This window comes from Pan troglodytes, chromosome X (genome assembly GCF_028858775.2).
Source record: "Pan troglodytes isolate AG18354 chromosome X, NHGRI_mPanTro3-v2.0_pri, whole genome shotgun sequence".
NCBI lineage: Eukaryota > Metazoa > Chordata > Mammalia > Primates > Hominidae > Pan > Pan troglodytes.
The window spans coordinates 47,310,208-47,329,271 of NC_072421.2; the positions used below are offsets into that span (position 1 = coordinate 47,310,208).

Here is a 19,064-nt window from a genome sequence, read left to right on the forward strand (position 1 = left end):
AGAATAAATAAAGAGAAAAATAAGCATCAATTTTCAGAGTAGTGAATTGGTACCCTAGCAACCTCCATTGGTATACAGTGAATTTTGTTTCTCTCTTCTTTTTTTATTTTCCTTAAAAATATCTGGTAGTAAGGAGGATCTAAGTATCATTATGAACTCATGACTTTTTATATATTTATTAATTTTAATAAATCAGAGTCATTATTCCTTCTGTTTCACTATGTCTCATCTTTGGCCATTGGGAGCCCCTTCAGGCTGGCTTCTGTCTCCTTTTGATAGAACCCCACTGGCCTTTGATAGCTTCATTACTTTTTGGCTGAAGAAAATATTCCACGTTGACCTTAATCCATTTCTTGCCCCAGACATGGAATCATCTATTTTTCTAAGATTACTTAGTTATTTTTAGTGGGGAATGATATTTAGAATGATATTTAGAAATACATGTTAGGTGCTGTGTATTACTGGGTTGTCATTTCTTTTAAGCTTTTTCAGTGGACATAGCTAGAAACTATGTATTTTTAAAAAGGAAAAGATCATGAGTTTACATTGATATTTCTAAATAAAAATTTAAGATTTTAAGCTTTTCTTTTGTAAGGTTAGATGTTTTATTACAATATGTTCTTGAACTCCTGGCCAGGGGTGAAGGCAAGAGGATTGCTTGAGGCCAAGAGTTTGAGACCAGACTGAGCAACATAGTGAGACCCCATATCTATTTTTTTTTTTTTTGAGACATGGTCTCGCTCTGTTGTCCAGGCTAGAGTGCAGTGGCTTGATCATGGCTTGCTATAACCTCAAACTCCTGGGGTCAAGTGATCTTTCCATCTCAGTCCCTCGAGTAGCTGGGACTACAGGCCTGTGACCCTGCACCCAGCTAATTTTTTAATTTTTTGTAGAGACGGGGTCTTGCTTTGTTGCCTAGGCTGGTCTTCAACTCCAGGGCTTGTGATCCTCCTGCCTAGGCCTCCCAAAATTCTAGGATTACAAGCATGAACCACTGTGCCCAGCCGTGAGATTCTATCTCTAAAAGAAATTTTAATACATTTTTAATAAAGTATACAGGAGGATGTGCATAAGTTATATGCAAATACTATACCATTTTATTAATATATAAGGGATTTGAGCAACAAATGGAACCAATCCTTGCAGATACCTAGGGACCACTATATCCTGCCTTTTCTGTATTTGTTGCCTGTATTATATCACAAGCCTCCAAGAAAAAAAAATCACAAGCCTTCAGTTATCTTGATGCCCAATGTAGTGTAACCTTTTCTTTCTCATTCTTGTACCTTGTACTGCAGCACACGGTTACATTCAATTTAGTGTTTCATATTCATTCACTCTAGTATTTCATTACTTAGTACTTCATTATTCTATGTTGGTTTGTATTTGTTTAGTGGGTTTATGTCTTCTTTCAATACATTTGTAATTTCCTGGAGATCAAGACTTTTCCATCACTGTAGGAGGTTTTTAATGTTTTCAAATTAATGTATGAGAAAGGAGGCACAGATATTCTATTAAAAGGATTAAAAAATAAAAACTTTGTCTATGTTTCTAGAATGTAGCTTTAAGACACACTCAAGGAAAATACTTTCAGATGGTCATCACTTTTGGTGCCTGGCCTCAATTCTTATTTGGCTTAGCTTCATTATTGGTGGCCTAGAACTTGGCTGGTAAGTAGGAGAGTTGGAAGCAAGGCTGGCTGCCTGGCAAAACCTACTTATGTTGACTTGGATTGCTTTTGATCTTATTTGCTATTTTATCAACTATTTTTATACTCCTAAATGAGTAGAATTTCTGTGGTTTTTATAGAAGAATGAGAACCAGAAAAGCCAGACTATTTACAACACTTTAAAAATGTGACACTAGTCCTATAATAGTACTGAAGCTACTTGTTATGAGACTGTGTTAATTTGTTTTATGATTAGCGTAGGAAGAAGCAGCTGAGGTGATATGTCCCATCTGTCTGCTTTCCTCTTCCTTCTCTTTCACCCTCAAAGAAGATGCTGGAGATTCTTCAGGGAAGAATAAAAAGATTAAATTTAGAATATATTTGTATTTGTGTTAAGAAAACGTTTCTTGGGTTTGCTTATAGGTCCTGTTATTGCCTTGGAGTTTAATGGAGATGGTGCTGTAGAAGGATGTCAACTTATTGTAAACGAGATATTCAATGGGACCAAGGTACAAGATTTTATTGACTGTATTTCAATCTAACTTTTCATTTCATCTCCTTTTCCTTACAGTCAAATAATACTTTAATACTTTTGTCCCTAATGTTGCTTGGAATTTTTGTTGTGTGTGTGTGTGTGTGTGTGTGTGTGTGTGTGTGTGTGTGTGTGTGTTTAAAGCAGATCATGATTTTTAGAACCTTTGATAAATAATTGGGAACTAAGCTGTGATTTTTTTCTGCCAAACTAAACTTTAATTGTTTAAAATAATTACAAAATAAGAATCTATTTATTAAAAACCTTCTATAGTATATGTTTCTAAAGTAAAAAGTCTCATCAAATGTCTTTTCAAGTCTTTGCATTTTTAAAAATACTGATTTGTTGAAAATATTTTATTTCTAAGATTATAGTCTTTAGATGGATGATTCTGTTGCCCAGGGTTCATTTTTACTTGCTTCAGTAATGCTTCACCAAAAATTGAACTTCAGATATACATAGAAATCATCACATGTAGGCATTTTCTAAATATATTGATGAAGTTGCTGTATCTAAGAATTGCAGACATAAATAAATTTAAAACCAAACATAGAGGATTACATTAGCAAATCTATAATTGACTACTTTTTGATAAATACCTGGGAGGACATTTTGGTTTTATCATCTGATTTGGCTTATGATTCCTTGAATTTACAAAAATTAAAGTACTTTGTCTTTGATCTCATTTTATCATCACAGTAGTACTAAGGGAGAGGGAAAATACCAGGTTGAATAGAAAAGGAAACTGAGAGATAAAATGGTTATAATTTGGACTTTTAGAGCTGAATGATTTAGAGATTATCTAATCCAGCTTTCTCATTTTACAGGTGTAGTTACTGAGCCCACAGAGGTTTATTAAATTGTCAGCATCATATGCTAGTTTATGATAAAGCTAGAATAGAACCCACATCTGCTCTAATTCCTTGCTGACATTTGTAAAAGCTACTTTAGAAGGGTTCTATTGAGTATTGCTTCATTGATGTTTAGCAGATAGTTTATTTAAAAATAACAGGCTGGGTGTGGTGGCTCACACCTGTAATCCCAGCACTTTGGGAGGCTGAAGCGGGAAGACTGCTTGAGCCCAGGAGTTCAAGACCAGTCTGGGCAACATAGTGAGACTACAAAAAGTAAAAAAAAAAAAAAACAAAAAAACAAAACTAGCTAGGCGTGGTGGTACACACCATTAGTACCAGCTACTTGGGGGGCTGAGGCAGGAGAATCACTTGAGTCCAGAAGTCTAGGCTGCAGTGAGCCATGATTGCACCACTGCACTCCAGCCTGGGCAACAGAGCAAGACTCTGTCTCAAAAATAAATAAAATAAAATAAAATAAAAAATAGTAATATATCTTTAGCAGCTTTGAAAGGGATAATCTCAAGTTTTGCTGCTCAGACTACTGAGATTATTATTAGAAAATAGAAGAAACAAAGAGTTTTTAAAGTGACTCTTATTCAGTAGCTTCCATAATATTGAGTGTTGTAAAAGTCCAGATGTAATAAAATACAACTCAAGTATTATGAAAGCAGAGACCTTAATTATATAAGTGCTTCCAAAAGAGCTTAATTTACATTATAGCTATTCAAACTGTATTACATGAATTCTAAAGAAAATCTACAGATTAAATATTGTCATTATAAATGATGAACTTCTTTTGAATAATTAGCTTGGAACTGTTCTGTGGAGAACATGGGCTTTGGCATTCTGAAGTACTTGGTACTTATTTTTTTTTTAATTTTCTATTTAAAATAGATGTTTGTATCTGAAAGCAAGGAGACGGCATCTGGAGATGTAGACAGCTTCTACAACTTTGCTGATATACAGATGGGAATATGAAGTGCAATGTGGAACCAGGACTTGGTATTAAGCCTTTCCCAACTTGTGAATATAGAATTTGATAATACACTTTTGTGTATTAGCAATGGTTTTTACTAATGCTAAAACTTTTAAAGTTTATTTTTTAATAAATTGTTGACTATTACATCATTTACTTGAGGTTCAAAAATAATTCATTTTAAATTAAGTAGTTTTAATCAGCTTAAAAGCTATTTAACCCATTTTAATAAGCTTGCAGTTTTGTTTCTCTGCATATGATATTCTTATTAGAAAACAGAAGTAGCTAACAGTTTATTATTTTAATCCTATTTAAATGTTCTTTCAAATCTCTAATAATTTAAACTTTCCTCAGTGCTCCATGATACTTTTTTTGAGACTCCATATCATTGCTTATTTTACCTTTTTCAATTTAGAGGGATTTGTTACTAGTCGATCAATTAGAATGAACCTATGCACATTTTTATGTACACATATCCAGTTATATAATTGCTTCCTAGTTGCATTATATGGCAAATGAGATTTTGTACATGGAGTTGACATAATACTTTGTAAATTGAATTTTTTAAAGAAATAGGCATTTGATAACCAGCTTGGCAAGTAACTCTACTAACAGATGTTGGTATAGCTATTTAAAGACTACTTCGTAAGTAGTATGATTATTTGAATAAATTACACATTGTTTAGTTTTTTAATACAACTGCTATATGACTCTTCTGCTTCCTGATAAGAAAAGGTATATGCAATGCTAAAACTGTAGAAGCCCAATCACCAGCAGTTTTTAAAAAGGTGATAACTTTTATTAGCTCTTGTGGGCTATCAAGAGAATTAGAACAAAACCTTGTGACTTTTAGGTAAGAAATAGGCATGATGATAAGCTATGCAGATTATTAAAAAGCTTGATACATTTGATTTTTCATTAGATATGCCATTCATATCAAGTAATGTTCAAGTATGATAAAATGATTTTGGTTGCTTTAAAGCACTGTTTCCCAAATCTACCTGATCATAATAATTTACCAGGAAGCAGAGGAGAGCTACTTGTTTAAAAATCCACATTCTTGGACCCAGTCCTCAGATGCACGGATTCAGTCTTCAGGGGAAACTCTGTTTTAAGGGGTATGTTGTAATCTAAAGTAATTGGTTCAGGAGGTGTCAATAGGTTGAACTTGTGAGAAGGCACTGAATCTGCCATCCACATCACATATAGCAGCTATTATGAAATCAGCTTTCATAGGCCTATTTTTAAAAGGAATCTGAAATTTAATTCTATTTTGATAAAACTAAGACTGAAAATAACCACTTGTAAACATTCCTATGATTGTTACTAAAATGTATTTTCATGTTTAAAATGTTTTTGGATATTTTTGGGTTAATAACTACTACATTGAATTGCATGTTAAGGTGCAGAAATAATACATTAAAAGATTTTCACTTTAAATTAATTAGTAATATTGAGCGCTCACCCTGTGCGTGGCCTTGTGCTAACCATTAGCACTGCATAATTTCAATTCTTTTATAAGGGCATTCAATACTACAAAATCAACATGATTTCATAAGGTGCAAATAAAAGTTGGTGACAGATTTAATATAATTTTGATCACAATTTACAAATGATCTTTGCAAATAATGGTCAGACGGCATTAGTTTTTCCCTTAGTTAAGCTAAATTAAAGGGACTCCATCCTGTTATGATTATATTATTATTATTATTATTATTATTTTTGAGGTGGAGTTTCACTCTTGTTGCCCAAGCTGGAGTGCAATGCCGCGATCTCGGCTCACCACAACATCCGCCTCCTGGGTTCAAGCGATTCTCCTGCCTCAGCCTCCTGAGTAGCTGGGAATACAGGCATGCGCCACTACACCTGGCTAATTTTTGTATTTTTAGTTGAGATGGGGTTTTTCCACGTTGGTCAGGCTGGTCTCGAACTCCTGACCTCAGGTGATCCGTCCACCTCAGCCTCCCAAAGAGCTGGGATTACAGGTGTGAGCTACCGCGCCTGGCCATGATGATATTATTAAACACCATTATTCACATTTCAAATAATAACAATACTTTTTGTTTTTCAAAAATAAAATGCAATGTTATATAAAGCTATAAACTAAGTTCTTTATGATATTTGAGCAACAACTCAGGAATATAACATATAAGGGAGATGTTAATTTAAAAATTTCCACTACACTTATTATCTATTAACCAAAGCTTAAAATTTTGTATTCTTCTGTTAGATAAGACCTTTTACCCATTTAATTTGTCTTTAAGGACAGTCATTTGGCTTCTGAATGTTTGAAACGATTTTAAAAAATAAGTAGTGCTATGGTGGTTGTTTCTATAATTCTAACCTTTGATAGTAATCAGAATGTATTACATTTCATTTCTGAATAGCTTTTGAATTTATGAAAAATTAACAATGAAAAATTGGTAATTTTATTAAGTTATATGTGTTTAAATATTATATTAGCTTATTTCTCTTGCATTAATAGTACTGCTGTTTTTGTTTTGCTTCCTTATATTTATGTCTAGCTTTTATATGTAATTTATCTAGTGTTTATAAAATGTGATTTGTAATAAATGTTGTTAAAATGAAAATGGCTGCAATGGTTTGTATATGGTCTGTTTGTCCCCACCAAAGCTCATGTTGAAATTTGATCCCCAGTGTGGCAGTGTTGGGAGATGGGGCCTAGTGGGAGGTGTTTGAATTATGCAGCCCAATCCCTCCTGAATGGCTTGGTCCTGTCTCTAGAGAGACTGGATTAGCTCCGTGAGAGTGAGTTGCTATAAAGCAGGGTAAGGGTTTCCTTCTCTTTGCTAATGTCCACTTCCCCATTAACCTTCTCCACAATGTTGTGATGTAGCACAAAAGCCTTCACCAGAAGCCAGAGCCATGCCCTTGAACCTCTCAGCCTACAGAACCCCTTTTCTTTATAAAGTACCTCTTTTCTTTATAAAGAACCTCTTTAAGAGAGCCTACAGAACCTCTTTTTCTTTTTTCTTTATTTTTTTGAGACGGAGTCTCCTTCTGTCGTCCAGGCTGGAGTGCAGTGGCGTGATCTCAGCTCACTGCAACCTCCACCTCCCAGGTTCAAACAATTCTTCCTCAGCCTCCCTAGTAGCTGAGATTACAGGCACATGCCACCACGCCCAGCTAATTTTTGAATTTTTAATAGAGATGGGGTTTCGCCATGTTGGCTAGACTGGTCTCGAACTCCTGACCTCCAGTGATCCACCCGCCTTGGCCTCCCAAAGTGCTGGGATTACAGGCGTGAGCCACCTCGCCCGGCCCAGAAACTCTTTTCTTTATAAATTACCCAGTCTCAGACATTCTTTTATAGCAACCTGAAATGGACTGATAAAATGACTTACCACTAAGAGCACTCTATAACATGCATTTACTCATACATGTGCCAAAACTTGACGTAATTTTTTAAATATTAAATGTAAAATGCTCTAATCTACATCTTATGTTAATGAGATATGAGCTGTGAGCTGTGTGTGTGTGTCTGTGTGTGTGTGTGAGACGCTGGAGCAATGCAAAGGAAGTAGAAAACCTATTTTAATCTAAGGAATTTCCAATATAATGCTTCCTTTGCTAAAAGGAATTTTATTTTGAATGTTATTATGAATGGATAGTAAGATTAGGTATCTTTCTCTTCCATATTTAACAAAAATAGTGATACACTTTCAGGTTTATACAAATGAACCTTATTTTAAAATTACAAATTTTCCAGTCTTTTGTACCCAACTTCTCCCTCTCCTAGCCCATAAATCAGAAGGACTGAAACAACTGCAGATTGATTAGTTTTTAAAATAACATTTATTATTTTTATAAAGGTTCTGCATGTACATTTGCAGCATTTGGAGCACTGAGAAAAAACATGCACAAGACAATAACAAAAATAATTATTTTTTATTGGATAATTTTTTTTTTAGTAGTGACAGCCTGGATTATTGGATAATTTTTTTTTTTTCTGAGATGGAGTTTCACTCTTGTTGCCCAGGCTGGAGTGCAATGGCACAATCTTGGCTCACTGCAACCTCCGCCTCTTGGGTTCAAGTGATTCTCCTGCCTCAGCCTCCCGAGTAGCTGGGATTACAGACGCGTGACACCATGCCCAGCTAACTTTTGTATTTTTAGTAGAGACAGGGTTTCACCATGTTGGCCAGGCTGGTGTCAAACTCCTGACCTGAGGTGATCTGCCCACCTAGGCCTCCCAAAGTGCTGGGATTACAGGCATGAGCCACTGCGCCCAGCCAGATTATTGGATAATTCTTGATGTTTAAAATTTGTTTTTCTCATTTAAAAGGAACATACTTAGCTGTTTGTTGTTGTTTTGGAGACGGAGTTTTGCAATGGAGTGCAGTGATGCAGTCTCGGCTCACTGCAACCTCTGCCTCCTCAGTTCAAGTGATTGTCCTGGCTCAGCCTCCCGAGTAGCCAGGATTACAGGTGCGCACCACCATGCCTGGCTAATCCAGCTATTTTTTGTATTTTTAGTAGAGATGGGGTTTTACCATATTGGCCAAGCTGGTCTCAAACTCCTCACCTCAAGTGATCTGACTGCCTTGGCCTCCCAAAGTGCTGGGATTACAGGCATGAGCCACCGCACCTAGCCATACTTAACCATTCTCTATACAAAGAGAAAGTATTGTAATTAGGATATGATCACTCCTTCGAAACTCATTCTAGAAAATATTTTATCCTTTAAAACTACAACACGAAGAAAGCTAAACTTCATTTGAATTTTCATAATAGACATCTTTTTTGTGAAAATGGAGTCATTCACTGTTGACTTCTTTTTTTGTAGATGGGGTGGGGTAATAAGCCTTTAAAATGCTTCACCTCTTTCCTTATATGTTTTGGTTCTTAGTGGCAAACTCCAGCAAGATGTTCAGAAATGGCAATTTCTTCCTTTTCTAGTGTTTTAGTGCTCTCCTGGTAAGGGCTGTTTCTCACCTATAAAAACTGTGAGCATAAGTCATACACAGCCCCACCATTCTCACCTTGGCTTGGATCCTCCCTCTGGGGCCTGCCTTTACTCTTTCAGTTTTATCTGGTCCACTCCTAATTGGACTAATGAAAATTAACTTGCAAATTGTGTGACAAGTAATTAACTGATGTTTGTAAAGTGCCTTGAAAATGAAAGGTACTTTATAAATATTAAGCATTATTGTGCTGAGCAAAATGAGTACAGTAGGACTCCCCACTTATCTGCGTTTCACTTTCTGTGGTTTCAGTTACCCGTGGTCAACCAACAGTCCCAAAATACCTGAGTACAGGACAATAAGATATTTTGAGAGACATCACCTTCACATAACTTTTATTACAGTATATTGTTATAATTGTTCTGTTTTATTAATCTTTTACTGTGCTTAATTTATAAATTAAATGTTATATGTATATACGTATGTATATATAGGAAAAATCATAGTTTATATAGGGTCTGGTACTATCCATGGTTTCTGGCATCCGCTAGGGGTCTTGGAATGTATCGCTGCAAATAAAGAAAGACTTCTATATGGTATTCTTTTAAAGCAGTTCTGCTGTGAAGCCATACACTCGGCTACAAATAGGCAACTGAATAGGAAAAAACAAGTGCAAGATGCTGTTAAGACTTCCTGCGGTTTGGGCCAGGCATGGAGGCTCACGCCTGTAATCCCAGTACTTTGGGAGGCCAAGGTTGGAGGATCACTTGAGGTCAGGAATTCGAGACTGGCCTGGACAACAAGGTGAAACCTTGTCTCTACTAAAAATACAAGACTTACTGCGGTTTTCCTATTGATTGATGTACTTTCATTTGTCAAATGTATGTTGGTTTGTTTGTTTGTTAGGTGAATTGATAGAACCTTTTATACTTCTTTTTTTTTTTTTTTTTTTTTAGATGGAGTTTTTGCTCTGTTGCCCAGGTGGAGTGCAATGGTGCGATCTTGGCTCACTGCAACCTCCACCTCGGTTCAAGCAATTCTCCTGCTTCAGCCTCCCAAGTAGCTGGGATTACAGGCACTCAACACCAAACCCAGCTAATTTTTGTATTTTTAATAGAGATGAGGTTTCACCATGTTGGCCAGCCTGGCCTCGAACTCTTGACCTCAGGTGATCCACCCGCCTTGGCCTCCCAAAGTGCTAGGATTACAGGCACGAGCCACCGTACCTGGCTTAGAATCTTTTATACTATTTCACCCTAACTTCTAAACTGATCTTATATTAAATATTTTAAAACTTGTCTCACAGTAATCTGGTTTTAGGATCATGTAGGGTCTGGACATTTTTAATCCCTCATTTTACTGATGAGGAAGAAAATTGAGGCTGGGCACAGTGGCTCACGCCTGTAATCCCAGCACTTTGGGAGGCCAAGGTGGGTGGATCACCTGAGGTGAGGAGTTCAAGACCAGCCTGGCCAACATGGTAAAACCCCATCTCTACTAAAAATACAAAACTTAGCTGGGTGTGGTCACACGCCCCTATAATCCCAGCTACTTGGGAGGCTGAGCTAGGAGAATGGCTTGATTGGCGGAGGTTGCACTGAGCTGAGATGATAGCACCACTGCACTCCAGCCTGGGTGATAGAGTGAGACTCCATTTCAAAAAAAAAAAAAAGAAAGAAAATTGAGGGCCAGAAAGTTTAGACGGCCTGTCCAACTCACACCATAGTCACTGAACTTTAATGTTGACCTCTTGACTTTATCCCCATGATTACCAGGAGAAGACTCAGCCCATCCATCCCTTCCTGTATGAAGCCTTTTCTAATACTCTGAGGTAGAAAGGCCCTCCATGGTGCTCACATAGTACTCTTTATAGATTTCCAAGTACCTGCAACACTTCACTCTATTTCTTTATCCATGCGTTTCTTGCTACTCAAAGTGTAGTCCATGGGCCAGCAGCATCAGTATCACCTAGGAATTTGTTAGAATTTAAGGCTCTACTCCAGATCTCTTGAATAAGCCTCGACTTTTTTTTTTTTTTTTTTTTTTTGAGATGCTGTTACCCAGGCTGGAGTGCAGTGGTACGATCTCAGCTCACTGCAACCTCCACCTCCTGGGTTCAAGCAATTCTTGTGCCTCAGCCTCCGGAGTAGCTGGGATTACAGTTGTGTGCCACCATGCCCAGCTAATTTTTTTTTTTTGTATTTTTAGTAGAGATGGAGTTTCGCTATGTTTGTCAGGCTGGTCTCGAACTCTTGCCCTCCAGTGATCTGCCCACCTCAGCCTCCCAAAGTTCTGGGATTACAGGCATGAGCCAAGATTTTCAGGGGATTCATATGCACATTAAAGTTTAAGAAGCCTTGGCCTAGACTATTGGCTCTAGAATCAAGGCTTAGAAATTGTTCTATTCCTAGAGAGTAGCTTAGAGTCCAGTAATGTGATCTATGTTTAATATTTTTTAATTGAATATTCACAATCCAGTGTTTCATTCTACTCTATCAGACTTTAGTCTCTTCTGTAATTCCTCCTTTCAGGTACTCTCCTTGATTGGCTTTCGAGTAACAATCCTTCTACAATCTCTATTTTTTCTGTTTTGTACTGAAATAGTAACTATGGTTTCTGCCCATTGAGGCTCCTAGGAAGCTTTAAGAACATCATTGGTATTCATTGGAAACAGATAAGAGCACAGCAGTTTCTAACTTAATTTTTTTCTGACTTAAATTTTCTTCTGATATGTTTTCATATTCAGGCTTATTTTATTCAATTAGGAAACAAGTTGCATAAACCCAGAGTGGTGATTTGTTGATGCTGGGGCAGAGTTCAAATGAAAAAGCAGTCAACTTCTTGCTTTGAGCTTGCAGAGGAAAGTTAGTCACTCGGTCCCTCTCAGATCTGTCATCCTCTGTCTTTTATCTCTTGACATCTTCCCACTTTTCCCAGTGTTCAGGGATAAGCTTGGGCATCACCAATAAAACATGTACAGGACTGTCCAGGAAAGTGTTCAGTGTTGCTCTAATATTTGGGGGAGAATATGATAGTTAACAGTGGCTTTTCTTTCTTTCCTGGAATAAAGGCTTAGTTGTAAATCTAAAATTTGGAAGAAAAGTAAAATTCTAAATGCACACTCTACCTTTATTTACTTTGAATTTTTTTTCTGTTTCTTTAGTATAAATACATTGATGTCTTCATATGAGTCTTAATTGTAATTTCTTATTTAGGAAGCTTTTTTAAAATTTTTATTTATTTATTTACTTATTTATTTTGTGTGTGGCCAGACACAGGGCTCATGCCTGTAATCCCAGCACTTTGGGAGGCCGAAGCGGGAAGATAGCTTGAGGCCAGGAATTTGAGACCAGCCTGGGTGACATAACGAGATACCATCTCTACCAAATTTTTTTGAAAAGAAAGGGTTTTTTTTTTTTGCATTTATTCAATGGTAGCAGTAGACCAGGATTCAGGTGGCAGATGATTATCCCCTTCTAATTACTGTTTTAAAGGTAGCATAACACAAAAAAAAACAGAAAACAAGTGCATAAATGTGGTGTTTAGATTTGAAGAGTCAGACGTTTCTGACTTGAGCCAGGGCTCAGCAGCTTGAAATAAAAACAAATGCAGACATTCTTTATACAACTTTGATCAGGTGTATAATACTACAAATCCTTTTGTGTTACTATTGTGTAAAGCAAATAATCAAAGGTTAGAGCAATAGGTAGGGCAGCATTTGATACCTATATGGTGCTGTTCATACTGAATCTAACCCCACTACAAAATAACACTCCAAAAATAATGTTCTGATTATTTTTATATTATTTTATATATGTTATATATGTTATCTGTATTTTATATTTTTATATTAGCACAAGTATAAGGAAAGATGTAAACCATAGGACACAGTAAATGCTCAGAATCTCACAGTGTCCTCCCTTCACCCTTATAAACTTGCTTAATTTTTTTTCTTTGTTTTTTAGAAACAGGATCTTGCTCTGTCACCCAGGCTGGAGTGCAATGGTGTGATCACAGCTCACTGTAACCTCGAACTCCTGGGCTCAAGTGAGCCTCCTACCTGAGTCCCCCAAGTAGCTGGGACTACAGGCACATGTCAGAATGCCCAATTAATTTTTAAATTGTTCGTAGAGATGGGGTCTTGCTATGTTGCCTAGGCTGTTCTTGAACTCCTAGGCTCAAGTAATCCTCCTGCCTCAGCCTCCCAAAGTGCTGGGATTATAGGCGTGAGCCACTATGCCTGGTCTTAAAACTTGTTTGTATGAGTGCTTTTTTAAAAAAAATTGTGAAAAATAGGTGACACAAAATCTACTCCCTTAACAAAAAAAATTTTGAGACAGGGTCTTGCTCTGTCACCCAGGCTGGAGTGCAGTGGTGCAATCATGGCTCACTGCAGCTGTGACCTCCCAGGCTCAAGGGATCCTCCCACCTCAGCCCCTTAAGTAGCTGGGACTATAGATGCATGCCACCATGCCTTGCTAATTTATTATTTTTTTTGTAGAGATGAAGTCTATGTCATAACAAAAATTTAAGTATACAAATATAGACTATGAGTGCATTTTTATGGGTAAATGTTACTTTCTTCCCCAGCTCAAGTATATGTAAAGAGGTTCCTCTCACTGTATCTGAAGGGACATAAATCATTTAAGTATAGTTGGGTTTGAGTTTTTAAATGCTGTTAAGATATAGCAGCTACTTATATATCAGGCTCTGTGTTTCTGTGTTAAGTACTTTACATATAGAATCTCATTTAATCTTCTCAGCAACCCTAAGAGAGGTACTATTACTATTCCTTTATCATTATTATTATTATTATTATTATTATTATTATTGAGGAAATTGAAGCTTAGAGAGCTAATTTCCCTTGGTCAAACAGGTGCTAAGCTCAGAGTCTGGATCCAAGGCCAGAGAGAGCCATTTAACTCCGAAAGCCATGCTCTTAGCCACTACACTATACTGCTTAGCAATAAAAATAATAGCAACCATTTACTGAGCACCTGCTATAATAGCCAGGCACTGTGCTCACTATTTTGCATATATTAAGTCATTTAACCTTCACATCAAGTGTATGAAGACTGCATTACTGGTCCCATTTTGCCAGATGAAGAAATTGACACTTAGGTCAAGTACCTCATTTGTTCAGGGTCACATGTTTGAAAATTGGGAAGAGGGGACCTATTAAAGGATGAGATCAATATGGTTAAGGATGTATTTGGCCAAAATGGAGTAGGACCCGAATAGAACCTGAATCTTGCCCCAACTACCTGTTTCCAGGCGATCTCAGGGAAATCTATGCCCAGAGTAGAAAACAAAGCAAAGATTCTTCATTATTAGCTGGGGCTTTGGCCCTAACCACCAGTGTAGAACTGTAAGGACTCGCGCTGGCCCATAGCAGTTTTCCTGTGCTAGATTGGCCTGTGGCCCGCAAAGCACACATTCTAGGATCTGCTCTTCCTCCACTGATGGGACGAGGGCCTGCCTATGAGTGCTAGAGGAGGAGAAAATTGAAAGAAAGATGGTTGTATTGATGCTTGGGAGCCTGTACCTCTAGGCCTGGCTGCTGCAAAGGGAGAGAAAGGGAGAATGAGCAACAGGGCACTTCCAGGCAGAAGATGGAGACAACCACTTACCTCTTTAGTCTTCTTAAAGTTCCTCTTTCTATGACTGTGGTACAGCCTAGTGCCATGGAATCTTCCCAATCCAGATTAACATTCCTTCTGGGTGGGGGGGTTGGAGGAGAAAAAGAGAAGAGAAAATCTGAGCTTCCTTTACCCTTAAGACCAGCATTACCACAGCAAGTAAGTGTCTGAACTGGGATCTAAACCAGTATCTGTGCTCTTAACCACTATTCCAGTGGGAGGGGCATATCAAAATTACATATAACCCTCCAGGCAGTTATAAAGCCTAAACATGGTATTGTGCAAAGCATTAAAGATGGGAGAAAAGACTGAAGATGGGCAAAGAAACAACATTCAAATAAACACGAAGTCAAAAACAAAAACAGGCCAGGCGTGGTGGCTCACGCCTGTAATCCCAGCACTTTGGGAGGCTGAGGCAGGCGGACCACTTGACACCAGGAGTTCGAGACCTGGCCAACGTGGTGAAACCCCATCTCTACTAAAAATAGAAAAATTAGCCAAGCATGGTGGTGCACACCTGTAATCCCAGCTACTCGGGAGGCTAAGGCAGGAGAATCGCTTGAACCTGGGAGGTGGAGGTTGCAGTGAGCTGAGATTGTGCCACTGCCCTCCAGCCTGGGTGGCAGAGCAAGACTCTATCTCAAAAACAAAAACCCAAAGATCTATCTAAGTACTGATCAGGAGAAATCTTACTGTTAGATGACAAAACCAAGATCTGGAACAGTGTACTCACTATGCTACCTTATGTGTTAAGAAAGGGGAGATAAGTGTGTGTGTGTGTGTGTGTGTATGCTTAATTTTACATCAAGAACCACTGAAAGGGCTGGGCACAGTGGCTCATGCCTGTAATCCCAGCACTTTTGGAGGCCAAGGCAAACTCCTGAGGTGAGGAGTTCAAGGCCAGCCTGGGCAACATGGTGAAATCCCATCTCTACTAAAAATACAAAAATTAGCCAGGTGTGGTGGCAGGCACCTGTAATCCCAGCTACTCAAGAAGCTGAGGCAGGAGAATTGCTTGAACCCGGGAGGCGGAGGTTGCAGTGAGCTGAGATTATGCCACTGCACTCCAGCCTAGGTGACAGAATGAGACTGTCTCAAAAACAACAACAACAACAACAACAACAAAACAACCAAACAAAAAAACCCAAAAAAGAACCACTGAAAGGGCAAATAAGAAACTAATACAAGTTACTTATAGAAGACAAGGGGAAACAAGGGGAGTGGGGTCAAAAGTGAGAATTAGACTCTTTTTGTTGTACAGAGAGGGTCTCACTATGTTGCCCATGGGCTCAAGCAATCCTCCTGCCTCAGCCTCCCAAAGTGCTGAGATTACAGGTGTGAGCCAATGTGCCCAGCCAAGGAAATGAGACTTTTAAAATGTATACCTTTTACAGTTTTCATTTTTGAACTTCGTAAATATACTATCTGTTTTAAAATAAAAGTTGGGGGTAAAAAACAAAGAATGTGGTAGAGAGTGAAGGAGAAAAGAATAAGTAGAAAAAATCACAGGAATACTTTTCCAAAAATTAGTTGGGTGGTCTTTTTTTACTTGGGGTGGAATGCAGGGAAAGCAAAAAAATTAGTGCTCAGAGATGGCTGGAAAGAAATGGCTTTTGGCTGGATATCATAGACTGGACCTGGAGCCCAGAATAAAAGATGTTTCCTCAGCAACTAAAGTAGCTGATGAAGAACTCCAACTCAATTAAGAGATTGAGATTAATTAAGAGTCACCAAGTCAGTTGACACAACTTTTATTGTTGTTCATGTGCATTACTCCTTTTTACCTCCTAAGAATGCTATCAGGCCAGATGTGGTGTCTCACGCCTATAAACCCAGCACTTTGGGGGGCCGAGGCAGGAAGATCACTTGAGCCCAGAAGTTCTAGATCAGCCTGTGCAACATAGTAGGGCCTTGTCTCCACAAAAACTATGAAAAAATTAGCCAGGTGTCACTACACCTATAATGTGCCTATAATCCCAGCTACTGGGAGGCTGACGCAAGAAGTTTGCTTGAGCCCAGGAGTTCAAGACCAGCCTAGGCAACATGACAAGAGCCTATCTCTACAAAAAATTTAAAAATTAAGCTGGGCGTGGTGGTGTGTGTCTGTAGTTCCAGTTACTTGGGATGCTGAAGTGGGAGGATTGCGTGAGCCCAGGAGGTCAAGGCTGTAGTGAGCCATGATCATGCCACTGCACTCCAGCCTGGGTGATAGAACAAGACCTTGTCTCAACAACAACAACAACAAAAAGTTACCAGTGTTAATACCACTTATACTCCAGAAGGGTGCTTCTGTCAGGATCTATAGGTGTGTTTTAAAAATCACACTTCGTTCCCTATAGCTTTTTTTTTTTCTTTGAGATGGAGTCTTGCTCTGTCGCCCAGGCTGGAGTGCAGTGGCGAGGTCTCGGCTCACTGCAACCTCTGCCTCCTGGGTTCAAGCGATTCTCCTGCCTCAGCCTCCTAAGTAGCTGGGACTACAGGTGCCCGCCACTACACCCAGCTAATTTTTGTATTTTTAGTAGAGATGGGGTTTCACCATGTTGGCCAGGCTGGTCTCGAACTCCTGACCTCAGGTGATCCACCTGCCTCAGCCTCCCAAAGTGCTGGGATTACAGGTGTGAGCTACTGCTCCCGGCCCCTGTAGCATTTTTTACATCAGTGAAAATCACCCCATTTTTCTTCAAAATTTCTTCCAATTTTGGTTCCTGGGATATTGAATGCAGTTGTCCCCCATCTATGAATTCACTGAGCACTGCTTCTTGGGCCAGGAACTGTGCCAGACTCAGTGTTTTCTACTTCTCTGAGACTTAGTCTTTTTGGCTAGCTCCTCATTTCTTTTTTCCTCTACCCTCCTCCACCTCAGCTGTCATCACAGTACAAGACTCAGTCTTGAGTCCTCTGCTTTTATCCTTATGTTCTTTTTTTTTTTGCTTCTAAATATTAATTTTAATTACTTTGAAGCAACCTAACAGTATCAAATGTTTAACCATTACAATTGCTAAACTGGAAAATCAGCATTATTTGTATCTGACCAATTATATAATACTCATCAATTTTTCTTTTGATAAAAAATACGGGTTGCGTATCCTTTATCTGAAATGCTTGGGACCAGAAGTGTTTTGGATTTTTTTATTTTTTCAGACTGGAATATTTGTATTATACTTCCCAGTTGGGCATCCCTAATCCAAAAATCTGAAATCCAAAATGCTCCAATGAGCATTTCCTTTGAGCATGACCACTCAAGTTTCAGATCTTGGAACATTTTAGATTTCAGATTTTTGGACCAGGGATGTTCAACCTATAGTAGAAATCCTGAAGAGTACGGGAGAGTCTACTAGTTTACTAATTTAGCACCATATTTCCAGTCTTAGAACCTCCCAAGCAGCTGAAAGGAGGATGGGAAGAGGCAAAGATGTTGGAAAGTAAGGATAGTTTTTAGCTCCATTTTTGTTCTAAGGCAATGCAGGGTCTAGCAAAGAAGAAAAATCACTGAGGCTGAAGACAAAGCAAAAGTTTTTGGTTCAGATGGTAAAGGAGGGCCTGAAGAGCAGTGGAATCGGTGTATCCAGAAGGCAGTGCTGGAGTCAACCTCATGAACTAGGGGGTGTCTTCTTGGCACCCAATTCCTTTTTAATTTCTTCACGTTTTAGCTAGATTTGGTATGTCATAGTTCTGAGCCACATACATTCCAACCACATTGCCAAAAGCAAGTGCAAGCAGGAACTGGAACGTGATGTCGACAACAAGGGCAAGGAGGACAAAGAGGTTTCAATGGGTGGCTGCAGCCCTATATATTCTTTCCTTCAAGTACATGAACCCTTCTCACCACAGATTCAACTGTCACTACAGAGCACAGCCATTCATCTGACTGCCATTCCTCAATCTGCCAACTCTCTACCAAATATGCTCACTTGAATAGTTAAATAATCGTTCTCCTCGTCTCACCATGTACTAAATTCAACTCATTATATTTCTCTTTCCCAGATGGTCTCCCTGTCCTGGCATTTCCATTTCCATCGATGACATGCAGTTATCTTAGTTATACCATTGACATTTTGGGGTCATTTTAGCTTGTTCTTTTTTCCACTCTGCTAAGCAGCTGTTAACTAGCCTTGTTGTTGAAATGTTTTTCTTCTCCATCCTCTCCTTTTCATGTCCCTCATCATCAACCTAATGACCCCATGGTTACTTACATCAGCCTCCTGATTGGGGTCCTCACTTGGGATCTTTTCATCCTGTACATCCTATACACTGCAGGGTAAAAGAGCATAGTAGTTAAGAGCATAGCCCCTGGGGCTGTTATCACCAGTCTTATATCATCTTGTGACACTTTCTATTTTGGAACTCTTAAATAATTTAAAAATCTCCCTAGCTAGATTGTCAGCTTTCTGAGTAATCCAAATGATGAGTACCTTCACTTTGAGAAAGGAGAGCACTTTCTTTCTTTCTTTCTTTTTTTTTTTTTTTTT

General features: G+C 38.4%; 1 protein-coding gene and 1 non-coding gene across 2 annotated transcripts in view; one reads left to right on the forward strand and one right to left on the reverse strand.

The window, feature by feature from the left end:
• RP2 (RP2 activator of ARL3 GTPase) overlaps positions 1-6,622 on the forward strand; it is a 45,402-nt gene extending 38,780 nt beyond the window's left edge. Inside the window, exons 4-5 of the mRNA XM_016942730.3 lie at positions 2,093-2,178; positions 3,950-6,622. Coding sequence (XP_016798219.1) covers positions 2,093-2,178; positions 3,950-4,033 — 170 coding nt within the window. The 3' untranslated portion in view covers positions 4,034-6,622. The remainder of the gene's footprint in view (positions 1-2,092; positions 2,179-3,949) is intronic.
• Positions 6,623-11,689: 5,067 nt separating this feature from the next.
• On the reverse strand, positions 11,690-18,846 carry LOC104003885 (uncharacterized). The gene is made up of 3 exons (XR_010154733.1): positions 18,789-18,846; positions 14,587-14,673; positions 11,690-11,965 (listed from the first exon to the last, which is right to left on the reverse strand). It is a non-coding gene; the product is annotated as an uncharacterized LOC104003885 (transcript).
• Between the last annotated feature and the right edge of the window lie 218 nt (positions 18,847-19,064).